The 24,907-nt window shown below is 45.4% G+C and overlaps 1 protein-coding gene across 1 annotated transcript; it reads left to right on the forward strand.

The window, feature by feature from the left end:
* The first annotated feature begins 4,531 nt into the window (after nt 1-4,531).
* Nucleotides 4,532-24,632, forward strand: LOC311133741 (inositol hexakisphosphate kinase 2-like). The gene is made up of 5 exons (XM_084167292.1): nt 4,532-5,220; nt 21,166-21,370; nt 22,765-22,931; nt 23,288-23,463; nt 23,598-24,632. The coding sequence occupies exons 1-5, from the start codon at nt 4,983-4,985 to the stop codon at nt 24,183-24,185; spliced, it is 1,374 nt and encodes a 457-aa protein (XP_084023418.1). The 5' UTR covers nt 4,532-4,982; the 3' UTR covers nt 24,186-24,632.
* Nucleotides 24,633-24,907: the final 275 nt, after the last annotated feature.

Below are 24,907 nucleotides of genomic sequence, written 5' to 3' on the forward strand. Positions count from 1 at the left end.
CCTGTTCTGTAAGCTCATGTAGTGTATTAAAATTATGTCTTTGTTAAATGTTTTTCATGAAGAAATGGAAGGTTGATTGTTGCTATCAAGAGGGAAGGTTTTAGCGTGACGTCACATATGACAGACAGGAAGTGGGTTGTAAGATACGGGGATTGAACAGTAGAGGGAGCCATTCAACTCTTGGAAGGCTATATAAAGGGGGGAGCAACGACGGAGAGTTAGAATACAGTAAGATTTATTTGGGACTGGTTCTCCGGACATCGCGTCTGTACTTACGCTGAAACCTCGTGGTTTGAATAAAGGCCTTTGAACACGATACAGCTTAAGCAGACTCCTTGATTGACGGTAACACCTACGAATAACCTACACTACACTCACAATGAGTAACTCAGCCACGGAGCAGGAGGGGAGGGCAGAGCCGGCCGGGAGGAAAAGGGACCGTGCAAGTTATATGATGCGGAAAGGGAGGAGAGTAGGGTCGAAGAGGCAGAATCAGGAGACAGGAGGGAGAAGGATTTAGCAGAAGGGAGAGATAATAGAATATAAGAGAAGAGAGTAGTGGGAGAGAGAGAGCGCAAAGATTGCAATGACACATGACCATCTGTGTAGGGTCTGAGTGGGTAGAGTTGGAAGAGAGGGAGACAGAAAAGGAAACAAAGTAGTGATCAGTGACCTGGAGGAGGGTTGCAGCGAGATTAGTAGGTGAACAGCCTCTAGTAAAGATGAGGTCAAGCCTTTTGCCTGCCTTGTGAGTGGGAGGGGACTGGGAAAGGGTGAGGTCAAAAGAGGCAAGGAGGGGAAAGCAAGAGGTGGAAATAAATGAATCTAAGGCAGACGTCTGGAGGTTGAAGTCGGCCAGTACGATGAGCAGTGAGCTATTGTCAGGAAATGCGCTTATCAAGCTGTCAAGCTAATTGGGGAACTCTCTAAAGGCACCTGGTGGGCGATAGATGACAACAATGTTAAGCTTGAGTGGACAAGTGACATTGACAGCATAGAATTCAACTGAGGAGATGGACAGTTGATTGAGGGAGAAAATAGTATATCTCCACTTAGGAGAAATTAGTATCTCTGTGCCACCAGCAAAATCAATGGGGGCCCCCTGAAGATCAGGGTCCCTGTACACGTGCCCTGCGTGCCCGGTCGGTATTCAGCCATGATTACTACAAGTTTAGCTAGCTAGCTACTAGACTAATTTACCAAAACATTGTTAGCTGACATGGCTAATTGAGTGACTGACATAACAAAAGAAAAACTGCTGTTGCACAACCAAATTTTGAAATTGCACCTTGTGTATTCTACTATTCTAACTCTCAACAGTAAGTTGAGACCCAGACTGAGTTCCCCCAAAACAATAGCAGCGGGGGCTCTATGCGACCACTTATGTCTCTTATGCCTGGAACCGACCCTTCCCTGGCATCACGTGGGCATGAAACAAACCTTACCCACCTTTTACTCCCTGCATGCCCACCCCCATGCCGCCCCACCACTCCTGGGGATATTTCCCTCAACGACCGTGCTTTACTGCTCTATAGCAAGGTTGCAGGCACCTCTCGCTCTCTCTTTCTCTATCTCTTCCTCTATGACATTCTTGTGCCCCTCCCTTAAGTCTTGCAAGTGTCTGCAAAGTTTAGGCCAAAGTCAGCATGTCTTCTGGCAATAGGTTACCATTGGCATGGATATTGACCAATGTTCAGGTCAGAGATTAATGGTCAAGACATGGCCAGAGTGTCAGACGTATTGCTATATTAGTGTTGGGTAATGCATGTGTCTTAGGCAGTTGGTGTGTGACTAAGGGTGGCAAGGAGTTAATGCCTACCTGACAGTCCCTTTGTGCCCTGTGACATCAGCCTCTGTTTGTCTGTGTGTTTTAGTTCCTGTTCTTTTTCCTGTGGCCCATTTCCTCCCTGGAGTGTTCCAGGAGGCTGGGTTAGAGAGATTACTGTGGGGATTGCTGCTGCTGCCTGTGGTCTCAGGAGCACCATCCAGTGTATATTTCCTCTGCCACTGAGCCAGACACACACACACTCCCGACTGCCTACCTGTCCTGTAGTGACTGGCCATTCTGGGAATGAGGAGTTGGTATGTTCTCCCTTTATGGTAGCCCAGGCTAATCTGTTTCAAGAAGGGAAGGATTACAATGCCCATCCTGCAGCTCAGGAAACACAAGCACCCCATCTCCTCTCTGTCTGTCGCTCTCTTTCTATCCACAGACTCTTTCTTCTGTACAGGGCCCTGCACCCAGTCAGCATGTTATGCCTACAGTTGAAGTCGGAAGTTTACATACACCTTAGCCAAATACATTTAAACTCAGTTTTTCACAATTCCTGACATTTAATCCAAGTAAAAATTCCCTGTTTTAGGTCAGTTAGGATCACCACTTTATTTTAAGAATGTGAAATGTCAGAATAATAATAGAGAGAATTATTTATTTCAGCTTTTATTTCTTTCATCACATTCCCAGTGGGTCAGAAGTTTACATACACTCAATTAGTATTTGGTAGCATTGCCTTTAAATTGTTTAACTTGGGTCAAACATTTCGGGTAGCCTTCCACAAGCTTCCCACAATAAGTTGGTGGGCTTTTGAACCATTCCTCCTGACAGAGCTGGTGTAACTGAGTCAGGTTTGCATGCCTCCTTGCTCGCACACGCTTTTTCAGTTCTGCCCACAAATGTCCTATAGGAATGAGGTCAGGGCTTTGTGATGGCCACTCCAATACCTTGACTTTGCTGTCCTTAAGCCCTTTTGCCACAACTTTGGAAGTATGCTTGGGGTCATTGTCGATTTGGAAGACCCATTTGCGACCAAGCTTTAACTTCCTGACTGATGTCTTGAGATGTTGCTTCAATATATCCACATAATTTTCCTTCCTCATGATGCCATCTATTTTATGAAGTGCACCAGTACCTCCTCCAGCAAGGCACCCCCACAGCATGATGCTGCCACCCCGGTGCTTCACGGTTGGGATGGTGTTCTTAGGCTTGCAAGCAACCCCTTTTTTCCTCCAAACATAACAATGGTCATTATGGCCAAACAGTTCTATTTTTGTTTCATCAGACCAGAGGACATTTCTCAAAAAAGTATGATCTTTCTCTTCATGTGCAGTTGCAAACCGTAGTCTGGCTTTTTCTATGGCGGTTTTGGAGCAGTGGCTTCTTCCATGCTGAGCGGCCTTTAAGGTTATGTCGATATAGGACTCGTTTTACTGTGGATATAGATACTTTTGTACCTGTTTCCTCCAGCATCTTCACAAGGTCCTTTGCTGTTGTTCTGGGATTGATTTGCACTTTTCGCACCAAACTCTAGGAGACAGAACGCGTCTCCTTCCTGAGCGGTATGAAGGATGCATGGTCCCATGGTGTTGATACTTGTGTACTATTGTTTGTACAGATGAACGTGGTACCTTCAGGCGTTTGGAAATTGCTCCCAAGGATGAACCAGACTTGTGGAGGTCTACAATAGTTTTTCTGAGGTCTTGGCTGATTTCTTTTGATTTTCCCATGATGTCAAGCAAAGAGGCACTGAGTTTGAAGGTAGGCCTTGAAATACATCCACACGTACACCTCCAATTGACTCAAATTATGTCAATTAGCCTATCAGAAGCTTCTAAAGCCATGACATTATTTTCTGGAATTTTCCAAGCTGTTTAAAGGCAGAGTCAACTTAGTGTATGTAAACTTCTGACCAACTGGAATTGTGATACAGTGAATTATAAGTGAAATAATCTGTCTGTAAACAATTGTTGGAAAAATGACTTGTGTCATGCACAAAGTAGATGTCCTATCTGACTTGCCAAAATGATAGTTTGTTAACAAGAAATTTGTGGAGTGGTTGAAAAACGAGTTTTAATGACTCCAACCTAAGTGTATGTAAACTTCCGACTTCAACTGTATATAGTAGCTAAAGGCAATTTTGGCAGGAATCTGGAAGACAACAACACTGTTTTATTCCATGTTCTATTTTTCCCTCAAGACTACCTTTACCTTAACTGATACCATTATTTACACCATACCAGCCCGCGTTTGTTCCATAATCAACATTCTGTTGCTCTCAAGGCTATATGTCTGATTGAAAACTCATTGTTACTGTGTTTAAGAGTGTGTTTGTGGCATAATTGACTGTCTTTGCGAACATAAAATGGCAGTAGCCTATATGGTGCTAGGCTGTATATGGGCACTGTGTCTGCATTATTTTATCACCAGTCTCACCCTCTGTCGTTGATCTGAATGAGGAAATGCAGTTTGTTGTGTGAGGTTGTTAAAACGCTTCTGTCATACAGACAGAAACAGCTGAGTTCAGTTCAGCTCTGCCTCCATCCCTCCTCCTACTCTGTTTTTCTACTTCTTTCCTTTTTTCTCTCTCCCCTCCCCCAAGCCCTGTCCATCCCTCTTTGTTTGCACGCTCTCTTCCCTCGAAGGGTTACCGCCCAACAACCTGCTCCTGCTTGGGATTGGTGGAAGTGGGCTGAGTGGGCGGGTCTGTGTTTGTGCTTGTGAGAGTTTTACCAGTCAGAGCAAGTGCAGGCTGTCAGTGTCAGGAGGGTTTCAGTGGAGTCAGGCTGTGTTGCACTCAGACCAGACTCTGGAAAGCAGAAGCAGCTGCGCAAACCTTCCTTTCAACCTCAGGACTGAAAGACCTAAAGGACTGTCTGTTCCTACACCTCTCTGCCACCTACTTTCTAAGGCCAAGAGGAAAAAAGGGATTTAAGATCAACAAACGCTGAGCTGATATTTCTCTCTGACTCTCTCTTCCTACTTCCCTCTTTGTTTTTGTCTTGCAAAAACCCTCCTGCACAGATGAGAGATAATCACAGCCTCCTCTGAGGAAACCAAAGAAAAGGAGGGATCAAAATAAACGACAACAACATCAACAGAGATACCCAGCAGCCTGCGTGTGGTCGTCCGACTGTTCCTGCTGCACTGTGTCCCTGAGGAGGGAGACTAATGCGTGTGGCATCGCAGTACTCCGGGTCAGTGGAGAATGAGTCCAGCCATGGAGGCTCAGACCATGCAGGCCAAGCAGCAGCAGATGCAGCAGCAGCTACAACACTATCTGGAGAAAGGGGTCCCGCTTGAGCCCTTCATGCACCAGGTGGGGGGCCACTGCTGCGTGCTCCGTTTCGGGGAACAGACCATCTGCAAGCCCCTCATCCCCCTCGAGCACCAGTTCTACAAGAGCCTACCCAGCGCCATGAGGAAGTTCACCCCCCAGTACAGAGGTAAGAGACTACCCCGGAGGACACATTACAGTTGAATGCATTCAGTTGTACAACTGACCAGGTATCCCCCTTCCCATTTCCTAACCCCTACCTCCACCGCATCCCCACCGCCATCTACTGTGTGTGACTGGGCTAATGTTGTGCTGCTGTGTTCTCTCTCTCTCTTTTTTTCCATATCCCATCCTCTCTCTGTATCTCTTGATTGGTATGGAAGGTGGTTGGAAAAGAGGGTAGGTTATTGCAGGTGCATGCATTTTTTTCTATGCCATTTTCCTTATTCGCGGTCCATGTTAGCGCACGTTTTTTTTTAAGTTGGACTGTGCCCCTCCATAGAAGGATCAGGTGGGTTCTGTCAATTCTCTAAGGCCCAGGATAGGACTTTGCAGGCCAGTCAGGATGCTGTGCGGGAGCAGGTGCTATTGGACCTGGCCACAGGAGGGCGCTGTAGCATTCGAGCACCACCAGGGTGTGCTGTCCTGCACTTGTGTGTAGAACCTGAGGAGGTAAGTCACACAGATACAGGTGGGATCTGTGTTTCTCTGCCAAGAGAGCATGCAGAGCAGGTAGAATGCAGTATAGTATGCATTAACTGAAGACCGGTTTAGTTGTGCACACACACACACAAATATAACATTTTCAAAAATTATTCAGTGAGGAGAGGGGTAAATCTGTCATACAATGACATCAGTATTTAAGGCTTGAGATTCAGAAGGCAGTGTGGACCTGCAAGGTCCTAAAGTCCTCCCAATCTGGTTTACTCTCCCCTTTCACCACCAGTGCTGCGTCTCCCCCCACTGTCTAGCCCTTTAACAGTGGGTTATCTAACACTGTGTTACGGGTCACTGCAGCTGTTTGTCTTTAGTCCCTGAAAGACAAGTGAAAGGTGAACCTGTGTGTGGACCCAATTCATCCCAGTCTTCATCACCCTTTTTATCTTCATCTCCAATCTTCCCTTTGAGCTACTGTACCTTTCCATGTTAATATTTGCAGCTGTTGTGGCCTATGCACCCCCACACCCAGAGGGGAATAATCCCCACAGAGAGATGGGGTGGCTGGGTGAGAGAGGTGGAGTGATTCTGGATGGGGCAGGGTGGGGCATGACTCATGAGGGAGTGGGGTTAGAATGGTGTACTTACAAGATGGGTAGAATGGCGTGAGAGACTGAGTGACTGTAATAGGCTTTCACTTCATCCATCTGGTCCATCTAAAGAGACTGCAAACTGCATGCTGCTGTTCTGTTCTCTTATTGCACAAGTTGTTGTAAGGCAATATGCATAGGTTTACATCAATTGTGTTTTTGGTACTCTATGGTGTTTTAAAGATGTGTTATTTCATTTTGCTCTGTCGTCTACTGTTTAATAATATTACAAGCTATAATGGTTTGATAAACCAGCTCAAATCAATTCAAATAAATAGCATTTTTGATTGCATCTGCTCGAGCCTTGCGTGGTTTGTGTTTGGAGTGACTTTCCTTTTCTGCATGATTGATAGTATAATATGTTGTTTGTTTACACAACAACATACTGTACACAAATATAAACAAGATTTACAGATAGACACAGCCTCCATTTGTTTCCCCCAAACCCCATATCTCCATTGTTCTCTCTGTCGCTAGAGTTGAGATTTCTGTATCTATGTTTGTTATGGAGATGTCCAGGTCCTTTGATCTCTATCAAGTTGAGAGACACCAGGGCAGACAGCACTGTAACTTTAGAAATGCTGGCGAGTAAAAATAATTTGGGGTAAGAGACAGTCATTTCCATGTAAAAGGACCCATGAGCACCAACGTGAAGTTCATAGGATCATGTCAAATTGGGTGTCAAATGAAAGCTAAGAGTATATACATTTTTCAACTATTTTCCATCCTAAAAATAAGGAATAAGCAAATGCTTTGATTTCTTGTCAAACAGGTGGAAAAGGGGTCTTAGAAAACATGTACCACGTTTTATTACGTTTGCAATCGCAACAAATAATCTGCTCAGACCCCAACCAAGGAGCATCAAAAGTCGTGCTATAAATTCTCAGACAACACAAAAATTCATTGATGCCCTTCCAGACTCCTTCTGCCTACCCAAGGACGTCAGAGGACAAAAATCAGTTAACCACTTAACTGAGGAACTCAATTTAACCTTGCGCAATACCCTAGATGCAGTTGCACCCCTAAAAACGAAAAACATTTGTCATAAGAAACTAGCTCCCTGGTATACAGAAAATACCCGAGCTTTGAAGCAAGCTTCCAGGAAATTGGAACGGAAATGGCGCCACACCAAACTGGAAGTCTTCCGACTAGCTTGGAAAGACAGTACCGTGCAGTACCGAAGAGCCCTCACTGCTGCTCGATCATCCTACTTTTCCAACTTAATCGAGGAAAATAAGAACAATCCAAAATTTCTTTTTGATACTGTTGCAAAGCTAACTAAAAAGCAGCATTCCCCAAGAGAGGATGGCTTTCACTTCAGCAGTGATAAATTCATGAACTTCTTTGAGGAAAAGATCATGACCATTAGAAAGCAAATTACGGACTCCTCTTTGAATCTGCGTATTCCTCCAGGGCTTAGCTGTCCTGGATCTGCACAGCTCTGCGAGGGCCTGGGATCGGGAGAGACACTTAAGTGTTTTAGTACTATATCTCTTGACACAATGATGAAAATAATCATGGCCTCTAAACCTTCAAGCTGCATACTGGATCCTATTCCTACTAAACTGCTGAAGGAGCTGCTTCCTGTGCTTGGCCCTCCTATGTTGAACATAATAAACAGCTCTCTATCCACCGGATGTGTACCCAAATCACTAAAAGTGGCAGTGATAAAGCCTCTCTTGAAAAAGCCAAACCTTGACCCGGAAAATATAAAAAACTATCGGCCTATATCGAATCTTCCATTCCTCTCAAAAATTTTAGAAAAAGCTGTTGCGCAGCAACTCACTGCCTTTCTGAAGACAAACAATGTATACGAAATGCTTCAGTCTGGTTTTAGACCCCATCATAGCACTGAGACTGCACTTGTGAAGGTGGTAAATGACCTTTTAATGGCATCAGACCGAGGCTCTGCATCTGTCCTCGTGCTACTAGACCTTAGTGCTGCCTTTGACACCATCGATCACCACATTCTTTTGGAGAGACTGAAACCCAAATTGGTCTACACGGACAAGTTCTGGCCTGGTTTAGATCCTACCTGTCGGAAAGATATCAGTTTGTCTCTGTGAATGGTCTGTCCTCCGACAAATCAACTGTACATTTCGGTGTTCCTCAAGGTTCCGTTTTAGGACCACTATTGTTTTCACTATATATTTTACCTCTTGGGGATGTTATTCGAAAACATAATGTTAACTTTCACTGCTATGCGGATGACACACAGCTGTACATTTCAATGAAGCATGGTGAAGCCCCAAAATTGCCCTCGCTAGAAGCCTGTGTTTCAGACATAAGAAAGTGGATGGCAAAAAACTTTTTACTTTTAAACTCGGACAAAACAGAGATGCTTGTTCTAGGTCCCAAGAAACAAAGAGATCTTCTGTTAAATCTGACAATTCATCTTGATGGTTGTAAAGTCGTCTCAAATAAAACTGTGAAGGACCTAGGCGTTACTCTTGACCCTGATCTCTCTTTTGACGAACATATCAAGACTGTTTCAAGGACAGCTTTTTTCCATCTACGTAACATTGCAAAAATCAGAAATTTTCTGTCCAAAAATGATGCAGAAAAATTAATCCATGCATTTGTTACTTCTAGGTTAGACTACTGCAATGCTCTATTTTCCGGCTACCCGGATAAAGCACTAAATAAACTTCAGTTAGTGCTAAATACGGCTGCTAGAATCCTGACTAGAACCAAGAAATTTGATCATATTACTCCAGTGCTAGCTTCCCTACACTGGCTTCCTGTTAAGGCAAGGGCTGATTTCAAGGTTTTACTGTTAACCTATAAAGCGTTACATGGGCTTGCTCCTACCTATCTTTCCGAGTTGGTCCTGCCGTACATACCAATACGTACGCTACGGTCACAAGACGCAGGCCTCCTAATTGTCCCTAGAATTTCTAAGCAAACAGCGGGAGGCAGGGCTTTCTCCTATAGATCTCCATTTTTATGGAACAGTCTGCCTACCCATGTGAGAGACGCAGACTCAGTCTCAACCTTTAAGTCTTTACTGAAGACTTATCTCTTCAGTAGGTCATATGATTGAGTGTAGTCTGGCCCAGGAGTGTGAAGGTGAACGGAAAGGCTGGAGCAACGAACAGCCCTTGCTGTCTCTGCCAGGCCGGTTCCCCTCTCCACTGGGGTTCTCTGCCTCTAACCCTGTTGCAGGGGCTGAGTCACTGGCTTGCTGGTGCTCTTTCATGCCGTCCCTGGGAGGGGTGCGTCACTTGAGTGGGTTGAGTTACTGACGTGATCTTCCTGTCTGGGTTGGCGCCCCCCCCTTGGTTTGTGCTGTGGTGGAGACCTCTGTGGGCTATACTCGGCCTTGTCTCAGGATTGTAAGTTGGTGGTTGGGGATATCCCTCTAGTGGTGCGGGGGCTGTGCTTTGGCGGAGTGGGTGGGGTTATATCCTTCCTGTTTGGCCCTGTCCGGGGGTTTCTTCGGATGGGGCCACAGTGTCTCCGGACCGCTCCTGTCTCAGCCTCCAGTATTTATGCTGCAGTAGTTTATGTGTCGGGGGGCTGGGGTTAGTTGGTTATACCTGGAGTACTTCTCCTGTCTTATCCAGTGTCCTGTGTGAATTTAAGTATGCTCTCTCTAATTCTCTCGTTCTCTCTTTCTCTCTGAGAACCTGAGCCCTAGGACCATACGTCAGGACTACCGGGCATGATGACACCTTGCTGTCCCCAGTCCGCCTGGCCTTGCTGCTATTCCAGTTTCAACTGTTCTGCCTGCGGCTACGAAACCCCTACCTGTCCCAGACCTGCTGTTTTCAACTCTTAATGATCGGCTATGAAAAGCCAACTGAGAGACCTGAGCCCTAGGACCATACGTCGGGACTACCGTCCGTGGTGACTCCTTGCTGTCCCCAGTCCGCCTGGCCTTGCTGCTATTCCAGTTTAAACTGTTCTGCCTGCGGTTATGGAACCCCTACCTGTCCCAGACCTGCTGTTTTCAAACTCTTAATGATCGGCTATGAAAAGCCAACTGAGATTTATTCCTGATTATTATTTGACCATGCTTGTCACTTATGAACATTTTTGAACATCTTGGCATGGTTCTGTTATAATCTCCACCCGGCACAGCCAGAAGAGGACTGGCCACCCCTCATAGCCTGGTTCCTCTCTAGGTTTCTTCCTAGGTTTTCGCCTTTCTAGGGAGTTTTTCCTAGCCACCGTGCTTCTACACCTGCATTACTAGCTGTTTGGGGTTTTAGGCTGGGTTTCTGTACAGCACTTCGAGATATTAGCTGATGTAAGAAGGGCTATATAAAATAAAATTGATTGATTGATTGATCAAAACACAATAATGTTGAAGTAAAGACCCATGTCACCTAATATCAACACTTTTTTTCTGCCTTCTGTACGTTTAAGAAAGATTGCCTTTTGCCTTGAAATTCTGTTACCATAAAACCTACATATCTACAGTGGCTTGCGAAAGTATTCAACCCCCTTGGCATTTTTCCTATTTTGTTGCCTTACAACCTGGAATTAAAATGGATTTTTGGGGGGTTTGTATCATTTGATTTACACAACATGCCTACCACTTTGAAGATGCAAAATATGTTTTCTTGTGAAACAAACAAGAAATAAGACAAAAAACAGAACTTGAGCCACCTTTTGCAGCAATTACAGCAGCAAGTCTCTTGGGGTATGTCTCTATAAGCTTGGCACATCTAGCCACTGGGATTTTTGCCCATTCTTCAAGGCAAAACTGCTCCAGCTCATTCAAGTTGGATGGGTTCCGCTGGTGTACAGCAATCTTTAAGTCATACCACATATTCTCAATTGGATTGAGGTCTGGGCTTTGACTAGGCCATTCCAAGACATTTAAATGTTTCCCTTAAACCACTCAAGCGTTGCTTTAGCAGTATGCTTAGGGTCATTGTCCTGCTGGAAGGTGAACCTCCGTCCCAGTCTCAAATCTCTGGAAGACTGAAACAGGTTTCTCTCAAGAATTTCCCTGTATTTAGCGGCATCCATCATTCCTTCAATTCTGACCAGTTTCCCAGTCCGTGCCGATGAAAAACATCCCCACAGCATGATGCTGCCCCCACCATGCTTCACTGTGGGGATGGTGTTCTCGGGGTGATGAGAGGTGTTGGGTTTGCGCCAGACATAGCGTTTTCCTTGATGGCCAAAAAGCTCAATTTTAGTCTCATCTGACCAGAGTACCTTCTTCCATATGTTTGGAGAGTCTCCCACATGTATTTTGGCGAAAACCAAACGTGTTTGCTTACTTTTTTCTTGAAGCAATGGCTTTTTTCTGGGCACTCTTCCGTAAAGCCCAGCTCTGTGGAGTGTACCGGTTAAAGTGGTCCTATGGACAGTTACTCCAATCTCCGCTGTGGAGCTTTGCAGCTCCTTCAGGGTTATCTTTGGTCTCTTTGTTGCCTCTCTGATTAATGCCCTCCTTGCCTGGTCCGTGAGTTTTGGTGGGCGGCCCTCTCTTGGCAGGTTTGTTGTGGTGCTATATTCTTTCCATTTTTTTATAATGGATTTAATGGAGCTCTGTGGGATGTTCAAAGTTTTAGATATTTTTTATAACCCAACCCTGATCTGTACTTCTCCACAACTTTGTCCCTGACCTGTTTGGAGAGCTCCTTGGTCTTCATGGTGCCGCTTGCTTGGTGGTGACCCTTGCTTAGTAGTGTTGCAGACTCTGGGGCCTTTCAGAACAGGTGTATATATACTGAGATCATGTGACAGATCATGTGACACTTAGATTGCACACAGGTGGACTTTATTTAACAATTATGTGACTTCTGAAGGTAATTGGTTGCACCAGATCTTATTTAGGGGCTTCATAGCAAATGGGGTGAATACATGTAGCTCAGTTGGTAGAGCATGGCGATTACAACGCCAGGGTTGTGGGTTCGATTCCCACGAGGGGCCAGTATGAAAAATGTATGCACTCACTAACTGTAAGTCGCTCTGGATAATGGCGTCTGCTAAATGACTAAAATGTAAAATGTACATACAGTTGAAGTCGGAAGTTTACATACACCTTAACCAAATACATTTAAACTCCATTTAAAAAAAAATCCTAGTACAAATTCCCTGTCTTAGGTCAGTTAGGATCACCACTTTATTTTAAGAATGTGAAATGTCAGAATAATAGTAGAGTGATTTATTTCAGCTTTTATTTCTTTCATCACATTCCCAGTGGGTCAGAAGTTTACATACACTAAATTAGTATTTGGTAGCATTGCCTTTACATTTTTTTACTTGGGTTAAAACGTTTCGGGTAGCCTTCCACAAGCTTCCCACAATAAATTGGGTGAATTTTGGCCCATTGCTCCTGACAGAGCTGGTGTAACTGAGTCAGGATTGTAGGCCTCCTTGCTCACACACACTTTTTCAGTTCTGCCCACACATTTTCTATAGGATTGAGGTCAGGGCTTTGTGATGGCCACTCCAATACCTTGACTTTGCTATCCTTAAGCCCTTTTGCCACAACTGTGGAAGTATATTTGGGGTCATTGTCCATTAGGAAGACCCATTTGCGACCAAGCTTTAACTTCCTGACTGATGTCTTGAGATGTTGCTTCAATACATCCACATAATTTTCCTTCCTCATGATGCCATCTATTTTGTGAAATGCACCAGTCCCTCCTGCAGCAAAGCACCCCCACAGCATGATGTTGCCACCACCGTGCTTCACGGTTGGGATGGTGTTCTTCGGCTTGCAAGCCACCCGCCTTTTCCCTCCAAACATAACGATGGTCATTATGGCCAAACAGTTCTATTTTTGTTTCATCAGACCAGAGGACATTTCTCCAAAAAGTATGTGCAGTTGCAAACCGTAGTCTGGCTTTTTTATGGCGATTTTGGAGCAGTGGCTTCTTCCTTGCTGAGCGGCCTGTCAGGTTATGTCGATATAGGACTCGTTATACTGTGGATGTTTCCTCCAGCATCTTCACAAGGTCCTTTGCTGTTGTTCTGGGATTGATTTGCACTTTTCGCACCAAAGTACGTTCATCTCTAGGAGACAGAACGCGTCTCCTTCCTGAGCGGTATGTCGGCTGCGTGGTCCCATGGTGTTTATACTTGCGTACTATTGTTTGTACAGATGAACGTGGTACCTTCAGGCATTTGGAAATTGCACCCAATGATGAACCAGACTTGTGGAGGTCTACAATTGTTTTTCTGAGGTCTTGGCTGATTTCTTTTGATTTTCCCATGATGTCAAGCAAAGAGGCACTGAGTTTGAAGGTAGGCCTTGAAATACATCCACAGGTACACCTCCATTTGACTCAAATTATGTCAATTAGCCTATCAGAAGCTTTTAAAGCCATGACATCATCTTCTGGAATTTTCCAGGCTGTCAATTTAGTGTATGTAAACTTCTGATCCACTGGAATTGTGAAACAGTGAAATAATCTGTCTGTAAACAATTGTTGGAAGAATTACTTGTGCCATTTACAAAGTAGATGTCCTAACCGACTTGCCAAAACTATATTTTGTTAACAATAAATTTGTGGAGTGGTTGAAAAACGAGTTTTAATGACTCCAACCTAAGTGTATGTAAACTTCCGACTTCAACTGTGTGCACGCACCACTTTTCTGTTATTCATTTTGTAGAATTTTTTTTCAGTTATTTTTTTTATTTCACTTCACCAATTTGGACTATTTTGTGTATGTCCATTACATGAAATCCAAATAAAAATCCATTTAAATTACAGGTTGTAATGCAACAAAATAGGAAAAACGCCAAGGGGGATGAATACTTTTGAAAGGCACTAAAAATGTCACTCCCTCATGAGGAGGGGGGATAATGAAAGTTCACAGAAGTAACAAGTAAAGGTAGACCTATCCATTAGTTATTGTGATTTTACTGATATCTATTTTGTTTATGAATGTTAAGTGATAAAAACTAGAAATTCGTTACCAAATCGGTAACGGAATTTCCCAAAAAATCTGTAACGGAATTTCTGCAATTGAATTGCTACAATAGGAAATCATAGTAGTCACAAACCGCAGTTGGGTTCACAAGTTTGGACAGCATAGTAGAGTAAAGAAAAGTAGAGTACAGTATAATGTGTTGTACTGTACTGAATTATACTGTACTGAATACTCTACTGTACCTAACTGTACTGAACTCTACTGTTCTGTGCTGTACCGTACTCTACTGAGCTCTACTGTGCTGTACTTTGATGTCCAAACTTGTGAAACAAAGACTTCCATAGCTAGGTTTCCATCCAATTGGTGACAGATTTTTATATTCTAAAATCCACATAAAAACAGTATGTGCATATTCCCAAAATAGATGTTTCCATCAAATTGACTTGTTGCGGATAACAGTCTGTGTGTGAAGACGTAGTGCACATAAAAATAACTACTTTTGCCATTAAATTCACATGTACCGTATAAAAAATATAAGTTAAATGGGTTTCCGTCTAATTGAAACTCTATTGATGGTTTTGTCAGAAGAAATGTTGCGTTATATTGCGAAGCTCTAGTCTTGGCTGTCACGGATTCTGCCGAGACTGCCCTTCCTTCTGGCTCGGGCAGGCTTCGGCGTTTGTCGTCACCGGAGTACTAGCTGCTGCCGATCTATGTTTTAGGTTTCTATGTTCATCTGGTTGTCTATTGTTGCACACCTGTTTCCCATTATGTATTATGTCCTTCCCTATTTAACCTGTTCGCTCCCACTGTGTGTTGTGTGTGTTTGTTGATTGTTATGAGTGTCGTTTGTGAGCGGGCTGCTCCTCCCTGTGTTGGAGGTTTTGCTTGTTTCTTTACTATACAGTAAAGTAGATTTCCATTTCATTCTGTGTCCTGCGCTTGACTCTGGCCTACCGCATTCCACAGTCATTCATGACAGAAACACGCACCATTATGGAGTCAGCAGGAACAGCCGGATTAACCGAGACGATGGAGGAACGAGTCCAACGACAAGAGATGATGATTCAGACTCTCGGTGTCTCCATGGAACGAGTGTTCCAGACGATGGAACGATGGGAGAGAGGTGGTATCCCTTCACCATCTCCAACCAATCAACCACCTACAACACTGGTCACCACTCCGCCATCTGGGTCCAGTGGGATTCGGCTCTCGCTACCGAGGGCATATGACGGTACACCTGCCGGGTGCCAGGGATTTCTCCTCCAGGTATAGCTCTACCTGGCCACCATTCACCCGGCGCCCTCGGGATACGAGAGCGTGTCCGCCCTCATCTCCTGTCTATCGGGGAAGGCGCTTGAATGGGCCAACGCCGAGTGGGGAGGAATAGACTCGAGAACTCTCCGCTACGAGGATTTCATGTCTGTTCCACCTACGACAGGAGATGAGGAGCGTGCAGGAGTTTTCGCTGGAGTTTAGAACTTTAGCAGCCAGCGCGGGATGGAATGAGAGGGCCCTGATCGACCATTATCATTGCAGCTTAAGGGAGGACGTCCGTCGGGAACTGGCCTGCAGGGACACCAATCTCAACCTGGACCAACTGGTGGACATGTCCATCAGGTTGGATAACCTGCTGGCAGCCCACGGACGTTCTGATTGGGGCCGTCCATTCCATCCCCCAGCACCTCCGAGCCTACCCCCATGGAGCTCGGAGGTGCTGCGGTTAGGGAGACGGGGAGAGGGACCGTCCCCTGCACCAACTGTGGCCGCAGAGGACACACTGCTGGTTGGTGCTGGGGAGGGTCCTCAGGAGGTCGAGGCAGCAGGCAGAGCACTGGTCGACCGTCTCAGGTGAGTAGGCACACGACTCACCCAGAGCCCCCTGTTGCTAATCTGTGTATTGATATTGTTTTTCCAGAGTTTTCCCCCCATTCCCAGCATAAGGCGCTAGTAGATTCAGGCGTGGCTGGGAATTTTATTGATCGCCAGTATGCTCGTAGTTTAGGGATCCCTACTGTGTCTGTTGATAAACCTTTCCCTGTGCATGCATTAGATAGTTGCCCATTAGGGTCAGGCATAAGGAGGTCACCACTCCACTTCTGATGAGGACGCAGGGGTGTTGAGTCTCCTGTGGTGTTGGGACTTCCTTGGTTAACCATTCATGACCCCACGATTTCATGGCAACAGAGGGCTCTCAAGGGATGGTCCGGTCAGTGTTCAGGGAGGTGTGTAGGAGTTTCCTTGGGGGCAACTACGGTGGAAAGTCTAAACCAGGTTTCCACTATGCACATTCCTGCCGAGTATGCCGATTTGGCTATCGCCTTTAGTAAAAAGAGGGCGACTAAATTACCACCCCATCGTCCGTGGGATTGTGCGATAAATCTCCAGGTAGGAGCAGTACTTCCCCAGAGTCACATGTATCCTTGGTCTCAGGAGGAGAGGGCGGCTATGGAGACATATATCACCAAATCTCTGAGACAGGGATACATTCGGCCATCCACTTCACCTGTCTCCTCAAGTTTCTTTTTTGTGAAGAAGAAAGATGGTGGGTTATGCCCGTGCATTGATTACCGTGGCTTAAATCAGATTTCCATCAAGTACAGCTACCCATTACCCCTGATAGCTAGTATGACGAAGTCATTGCACGTGGCACGCTTCTTCACAAAATTGGATCTCAGGAGCGCGTACAACCTAGTGCGTATCCAGGAGGGAGATGAGTGGAAGACGGCATACCACCTATGGACATTATGAGTATCTTGTCATGCCATACGGGTTAATGAATGCTCCATCAGTTTTGTGGATGAGATTTTCAGGGACCTGCACGGACAAGGGGTGGTGGTGTATTTTGATGACATCGGTCGGACAGTGAACTGTCTAAGTGGGAAGTACTGGTGGCCCACCTTAGCTAAGGACGTGAGGGTTTATGTTTCCTCCTGCTCGGTGTGCGCCCAGTGTAAGGCTCCTAGACACCTGCCCAGAGGGAAATGACACCCCCTACCCGTTCCACAGCGACCGTGGTCCCACCTATCGGTGGATTTTATGACTGATCTTCCTCCCGCAAAAGGGAACACAACTATCCTGGTCGTTGTGGATCGGATTTCTAAGTCCTGTCGCCTCCTTCCTCTGCCCGGACTCCCTACGGCCCTACAAACTGCCGAGGCCCTATTTACACACGTCTTCCTGCACTACGGGGTGCCTGAGGATATAGTGTCTGATCGGGGTCCCCAATTCACCTCAAGGGTTTGGAGGGCGTTCATGGAATGGTTGGGGATCTCGGTTAGCCTTACCTCAGGTTTTCACCCCGAGAGTAATGGGCAGGTGGAGAGAATCAACCAGGAGGTGGGTAGGTTTCTGAGGTCGTATTGCCAGGACCGGCGAGGGGAGTGGTCGGTTTTCCTACACTGGGCAGAGATGGCAATCATCTCCAACCGCCACTCCTCAACTGACCTCAATCCTTTCCAGTGTGTGTTAGGTTATCAGCCGGCCCTGGCACCTTGGCATCAGAGCCAGATCGAGGTAGATGCGGTGGACGAGTGGGTTCGGCGCTCGCAGGAGACCTGGGACGCTGCCCATGAAAGCCTGCAGCGGGCCATCAGGCGGAAGAAGGCGAGCGCCGACCGCTACCGCAGTGAAGCCCCGGTGTATGCACCGGGGGACCGGGTCTGGCTCTCGACCCGAAACCTTCGCCTGCCCTGCCGGAAGTTGGGTAGGTGGTTTGTGGGCCCATTTAAAGTCCTGAGGAGATTGAACGAGGTATGTTATAGGTTACAGCTTCCTATTAATTATCGCATTAACCCCTCGTTCCATGTGTCTCTCCTCAGGCCGGTGGTAGCTGGTCCACTCCAGGAATCTGAGATACGGGAGGTTCCTCCGGCCCCACTTGACATTGAGGGGGCACTGGCGTACTCGGTCCGTTCCATCCTGGATTCGAGGCGTCAGATCTCGTGGAGTGGGAGCGGTATGGTCCGGAGGAGCGGTGCTGGGTTCCTAGGAGGGATATCCTCAATCCCTCTTTGTTGAGAGAATTTCATCGTAATGGGTTGGGGGGGGGTCACGGATTCTGCCGACACTGCCCTTCCTTCTGGCTCGGGCAGGCTTCGGCGTTCGCCATCACCGGAGTACTAGCTAATGTTTTATGTTTCTATGTTCATCTGGTTGTTGTCTAGTATTGCACACCTGTTTCCCATGATGTATTATGTCCTTCCCTATTTAACCTGTTCGCTCCCACTGTGTGTTGTGCGTGTTTGTTGATTGTTACGAGTGTCGTTTGTGAGCGGGTTGCTCCTCCCTGTGTTGGAGGTTTTGCTTGTTTCTTTACTATACAGTAAAGTAGATTTTCCTTTCATTCTGTGTCCTGCACTTGACTCTGGCCTACTGCATTCCACAGACATTCATGACATTGGCACATGCACTTTAGCCAACAGCTCGCAGATACAGTGCGGATAGGCTACCTACATGATGTGTGCAAGATTATTCATATTTGTCAAATGGCAGCCAAGCATCGATCATCATGTCACCAGAATAAGACCCTCGATATTTATTGGAAAGGAGCACCAAGCTCATCATGTGCACTTTCGCCACCCTGTGAAGTTCATAACTTATTTCATCTGTAGCCTAATAAACTGCATGCTTTCCCGAAGTCATAGTGGGAGGACCACACAATATCATGTGACTCCACGTTTACTTCCATATGATGGTTATTATATCAATATTTGACAAAAAAGGCGTTTCCACCACCATTTCTCGCATCATTAATTTTACTGACACAAAAACATCCCCCCTTGTCTAGCGTATTTCGTTTTGTTGACATTTGGAATGTTGACCGACAAATTTGCTGTTTCCATCAGGCCTGTCGTGACATTTTTTATCCGACATATACTTTACTCGCATAAAAAGGTTAGATAGAAACCTGGTTGATGACTGGTTCGGATTTGGTCTGATCCAGACCAACCAAATTTGTTCTAGTTTGGGGACAGAGCTATACCCAAATAGTGTGTAGAATAGTACCCAAATATGCAAAGGAGGATATTGCATATTTATACCTTTTTGTGTACCTACAGTGGGGAGAACAAGTATTAGATACACTGCCGATTTTGCAGGTTTTCCTACTTACAAAGCATGTAGAAGTCTGTAATTTTTATCATAGGTACACTTCAACTGTGAGAGACGGAATCTAAAACAAAAATCACATTGTATGATTTTTAAGTAATTAATTGGCATTTTATTGCATGACATAAGTATTTGATACATCAGAAAAGCAGAACGTAATATTTGGTACAGAAACCTTTGTTTGCAATTACAGAGATCATACATTTCCTGTAGGTCTTGAACAGGTTTGCACACACTGCAGCAGGGATTTTGGCCCACTCCTCCATACAGACCTTCTCCAGATCCTTCAGGTTTCGGGGCTGTCGCTGGGCAATACGGACTTTCAGCTCCCTCCAAAGATTTTCTATTGGGTTCAGGTCTGGAGACTGGCTAGGCCACTCCAGGACCTTGAGATGCTTCTTACGGAGCCACTCCTTAGTTGCCCTGGCTGTGTGTTTCGGGTCGTTGTCATGCTGGAAGACCCAGCCACGACCCATCTTCAATGCTCTTACTGAGGGAAGGAGGTTGTTGGCCAAGATCTCGCGATACATGGCCCCATCCATCCTCCCCTCAATACGGTGCAGTCGTCCTGTCCCCTTCTCCCCTTCTCCATGCTTCATGGTTGGGATGGTGTTCTTGGGGTTGTACTCATCCTTCTTCGTCCTCCAAACACGGCAAGTGGAGTTTAGACCAAAAAGCCACATGACCTTCTCCCATTCCTCCTCTGGATCAACCAGATGGTCATTGGCGAACTTCAGACGGGCCTTCCTCATGATCATTGATGCCCCACGAGGTGAGATCTTGCATGGAGCCCCAGACCGAGGGTGATTGACCGTCATCTTGAACTTCTTCCATTTTCGAATAATTGCGCCAACAGTTGTTGCCTCCTCACCAAGCTGCTTGCCTATTGTCATGTAGCCCATCCCAGCCTTGTGCAGGTCTACAATGTTATCCCTGATACAATTTTAGTCCTTACACAGCTCTCTGGTCTTGGCCATTGTGGAGAGGTTGGAGTCTGTTTGATTGAGTGTGTGGACAGGTGTCTTTTATACAGGTAACGAGTTCAAACAGGTGCAGTTAATACAGGTAATGAGTGGAGAACAGGAGGGCTTCTTAAAGAAAAACTAGCAGCTCTGTGAGAGCCGGAATTCTTACTGGTTGGTAGGTGATCAAATACTTATGTCATGCAATAAAATGCAAATTAATTATTTAAAAATCATACAATGTGATTTTCTGGATTTTCGTTTTAGATTCCGTCTCTCACAGTTGAAGTGTACCTATGATAAAAATGACAGACCTCTACATGCTTTGTAAGTAGGAAAACCTGCAAAATCGGCAGTGTATCAAATACTTGTTCTCCCCACTGTATTTAGCTGATTGTTCAATTGTAAAAAATGCCAATAAATAGACTGTTAAATATATATATATATATATATATTATGTTTTATTTTGTAAGAAATAAGCTCTTATGGGACTGTTTTATTGTACCTATGATAAAAATTACAGACCTCTACATGCTTTGTAAGTAGGAAAACCTGTGTATCAAATACTTGTTATCTCCACTGTATTTAAGATACATCACCATGAAGAGAATGACGTTCATATTCATAATTATTCATTTTTGTATAGTACAGATCAGGGACACATGAAATTCCTTTACCGCAATTCTGTTACCGAGTGTAAATCCACTTCACTTACAATAGTGGAATTGCCTAGACTCAAAATAGTTCCCCCTTTTTTTTTTTCCTGCTGGGAAATTCAAAAACAGTATTACATAGAGTCAAAATAACCATTGCTTTACAATTTCTATGAGGTTGATGTCTTACCGGTTTTTCTTCTTCCTTTCCTCTCTCTCTTCGTCTCTCTCTGTCCCTCAGGTGTGGTATCTGTGAGTTTTGAGGAGGATGAGGAGGGCAACCTGTGTCTCATAGCATACCCCCTGCAAAGTGACTCTGGGGTGGGGGACCTGGAGAATATAGACCCGTCGGTCAATGGTGAGCCCAACAGCAAGATGCTGCAGTGGGGCATGAAGCAGCTGTCTGCCCAGAGTCTGCTGGACTCACGCAAAGACAAGGACAAGAGGTGAGAGACGAGACAGAGTCGGATGCACTTGAAAAACTGTTACAGAGACCTACTGAGATACACCGATAAAGAGACATACAGGCCACCAGAGCTGGTGAGCGTTATGATGAACACACGCAATCACTGACACCCATTTTGAGTGTTATACCGTATTTGTGCGTCTCTCAGCGATGTTCTATCGATTCCCGGGGTCATTTCATGAGCTATTCGTAGTTCAAGCTGACAGAAATACAGCCGGTATGATGCAAACGCATCATACCGGCTGTATTTCTGCCTGCTTGAACAGCGAATAGCTCAGATACACATGAAAACATGAAATGACCCTGGGAATCGATAGAACATTGCTCAGAGTACGATATAATATTCAAAATGGGTGAATATTTCCTTTAACTCATACACTGGCTCACACAAGCACACATACACACAGACAAACATATAAACCACTCTAAAATACGCACACTGAAATACAAGCAGGCAGGCCCCACCTGGTGTGAGTAGCTAATGGTGAGGCTGTGGCCAGACTGTCTCAGGCGTCGCTCCAGAAGTGTTCCATTGGGTTGAGATCTGGTGACTGAGATACATACACAAACACACTGCTTAAAAACCCCTATGCTCCTTTGAGACCCCTTTTTCAAAGTCACTGAGATCTCTTCTTCTAGTCAAAATAATGAGCAACTGGACATTTTTATACATGACCCTAAGTATGATGGGATGTTAATTGCTTAATATACTCAGGAACCACGCCTGTGTGGAAGCACCTGCTTTCAATATATTTTGTGTTCCTCATTTACTCAAGTGTTTCCTTTATTTTGGAAGTTACCTGTATGTCCTGTTCTCTCTGCTACCGCACGGCAAGCGGTACCGGAGGGCCAAGTCTAGGTCCAAAAGGCTTCTCAACAGCTTCTACCCCCAAGCCATAAGACTCCTGAACAGCTAATCAAGGCTACCCGGACTATTTGCACTGCCCCCCCACCCCCACCCCATATTTTTACGCTGCTGCTACTCTGTTAATTATTTATGCATAGTCACTTTAACTCTACCCACATGTACATATTACCTCAACTACTTCAACTAGCCGGTGCCCCAGCACATTGACTCTGCACCGGTACCCCCCTGTATATAGCCTCCCTACTGTTATTTTATTTTACTTCTGCTCTTTTTTTCTCAACACTTTTTTGTTGTTGTTGTTTTATTTTACTTTTTTATTAAACAATAAATGCATTGTTGGTTAAGGGCTGTAAGTAAGCATTTCACAGTAATGTCTACACCTGTTGTTTTCGGCACATGTGGCAAATCAAATTTGATTTGATTTGTTGAGACACATTGTAGGTTCTAGAATGTAAGCTTCATGCCCTCCACCCCTCCTGACTCCCCTCTCTTCCTCTCTCCCCCAGTCATAAGCCCGAGGGGGAGGTGCTGGAGATGGAGCTGGAGTGGCTGCAGCAGGAGGAGGTGCCTCTGGGACGCAGCAACGCCATCCAACACAACCCCTGGAGACTCAAACTCCAACAAAAACACCTGCAGAGGATGAAGGAGAACGCCAAGCACCGCAACCAGTACAGTATCCTTTCTGTGTGGAACAACCACTTTGAACATCAGGCCATCCTGCACCTGCCTACAAAGTTTGTCCATGTACTGTACCTAACGTATTACTGTGTAGAACTGCCTATTTCTTCGCTCTGCAGAATCTTGTGCCCAAAGAATACTTCCAATCTTACAGATAATCCACTTGTGACATCTGTGTATTTGTAAGGGAAGTGATTGGTGTCCGGTCCATCTGATGAATTAGTGTCTGCTGATAGGGATTCAGGTCTTCCTACTACATTAGTGTAGAGTTAAGTCTCCAACCAGGTCCATTAGGAATATGATGTGATTCTCCTGTAGCCAGAGGCTCCTTGACTCAGGACCCCTTCCCAGAATTCATCCTGCTGGAGAACCTGACGTGGCGTCAAACGGTTCCGTGCGTGCTGGACCTGAAGATGGGCACACGGCAGCATGGTGACAACGTGTCCGAGGAGAAGAAGGTCATGCAAATCCGCAAGTGCCAGCAAAGCACCTCTGCCTCCATTGGAGTACGCCTCTGTGGCATGCAGGTGGGCACAATGTTAAATTGTGTGTTATTGAAGAGCCTGAAATTATCTCTTGGGGAGGCATAGCTTAGTTCTAGTTCAGAATGAAAGGGAATAAATGTGTTTCTGAACCCCTCCATCTCCTACCTCTCTCTCAGGTGTACCAGTCAGACTCTGGTCAGCTCATGTTCATGGATAAGTACATTGGGCGTAAACTGACCCTGTCGGGCTTCAAGGAGGCTCTGTTCCAGTTCTTCCATGACGGGAGGCGTCTGCGGCGCGAGCTGCTCTCCCCGGTGCTGCGGAGGCTCAGGGAGATGCAGGCGGCCCTCGAGTGCTGTGAGTCCTACCGTTTCTATTCCTCCTCCCTGCTCATCATCTACGACGGTGAGCCGCCCCGCACACACCCATGCAGAGGCCCCGAGGGCGGTCTGTCTGAGGAGGAGGAAGAGGAGGAAGGGGAGAAAGATGAAGAGGCAAGTGCGTTCGGGTTGCCCCACAGCAGTAGCAGTAGTAGTGGTAGCACTGGTGGTGGACGCCTGGCAGTCCGATCTGATACAGGCCCTGGGCTGGCGGTGGATGTGAGGATGATTGACTTTGCCCACACCACGTGCCCTGACTATGTGGAGGACAGTGTGGTGCATGAGGGCCAGGACAGTGGCTACATCTTCGGTCTGCAGAACCTCATCACTATCATATCCCAGCTGGAGGACCACAGCACAGACTTAAACACACACATAGTCTAGTCTCTCTTCTCTCTTTTGGAATCATAGAAGAAACATCACACTGGACTACAGAGGCTGACCATAGGGGCACACTGAACATTGCTGTAGCCAGTTTTTCCACAGGAGTCCTTCATTCTCTTCTTGGTGTTTACTTTGGATGTTTTTGTTTGTGTCCGTAATACATTTGCAATCTTTTCTTTAGCTGACTCAGGTAGTTGTCGCCCTTATATGATAGCAATTAGATTACATACAGAGGCTATATAGATCTTTATTTATTTGACATGTTTCATTAATAAAATAAAAATGAAAAAGTGAAGATATAAAGACTACATTGTACGTTATTAATGTTAGAATATTAATATTAATTAATATTGTTATTTGACATGTTCAGGTACCTCTATCTATTACCTGTATTGTCCACAGTTTGTTGGAAGGTAAATAAATACTTTTTTGGTTGTGGTAAATTCTACTGTTCTGCTCTGTTCATTTCTATCTCTTTGTGTGCTAATACTGTATTATACATTTTTTACATTTACATTTTCGTCATTTAGCAGACGCTCTTATCCAGAGCGACTTACAAATTGGTGCATTCACCTTATGAGGAACAACCACTTTACAATATATATATTTTTTTATTTTTTGGGGGTGGGGTAAGGGGGGGTAGAAGGATTACTTTATCCTATCCCAGGTATTCCTTAAAGAGGTGGGGTTTCAAGTGTCTCCGGAAGGTGGTGAGTGACTCC

This window comes from Coregonus lavaretus (genome assembly GCF_964263955.1).
Source record: "Coregonus lavaretus genome assembly, chromosome: 8".
Taxonomy (NCBI): domain Eukaryota; kingdom Metazoa; phylum Chordata; class Actinopteri; order Salmoniformes; family Salmonidae; genus Coregonus; species Coregonus lavaretus.

Bases quoted from the DNA above. Each gene is read 5' to 3' on its own strand.
- LOC311133741 (XM_084167292.1), top strand. From the start codon at position 4,983: ATGAGTCCAGCCATGGAGGCTCAGACCATGCAGGCCAAGCAGCAGCAG. The intron at 21,371-22,764 runs GTGAGAGACGAG...TCTCTCCCCCAG, and splicing joins CGCAAAGACAAGGACAAGAG to TCATAAGCCCGAGGGGGAGG. The intron at 22,932-23,287 runs GTATCCTTTCTG...ACCCCTTCCCAG, and splicing joins CAAGCACCGCAACCAGTACA to AATTCATCCTGCTGGAGAAC.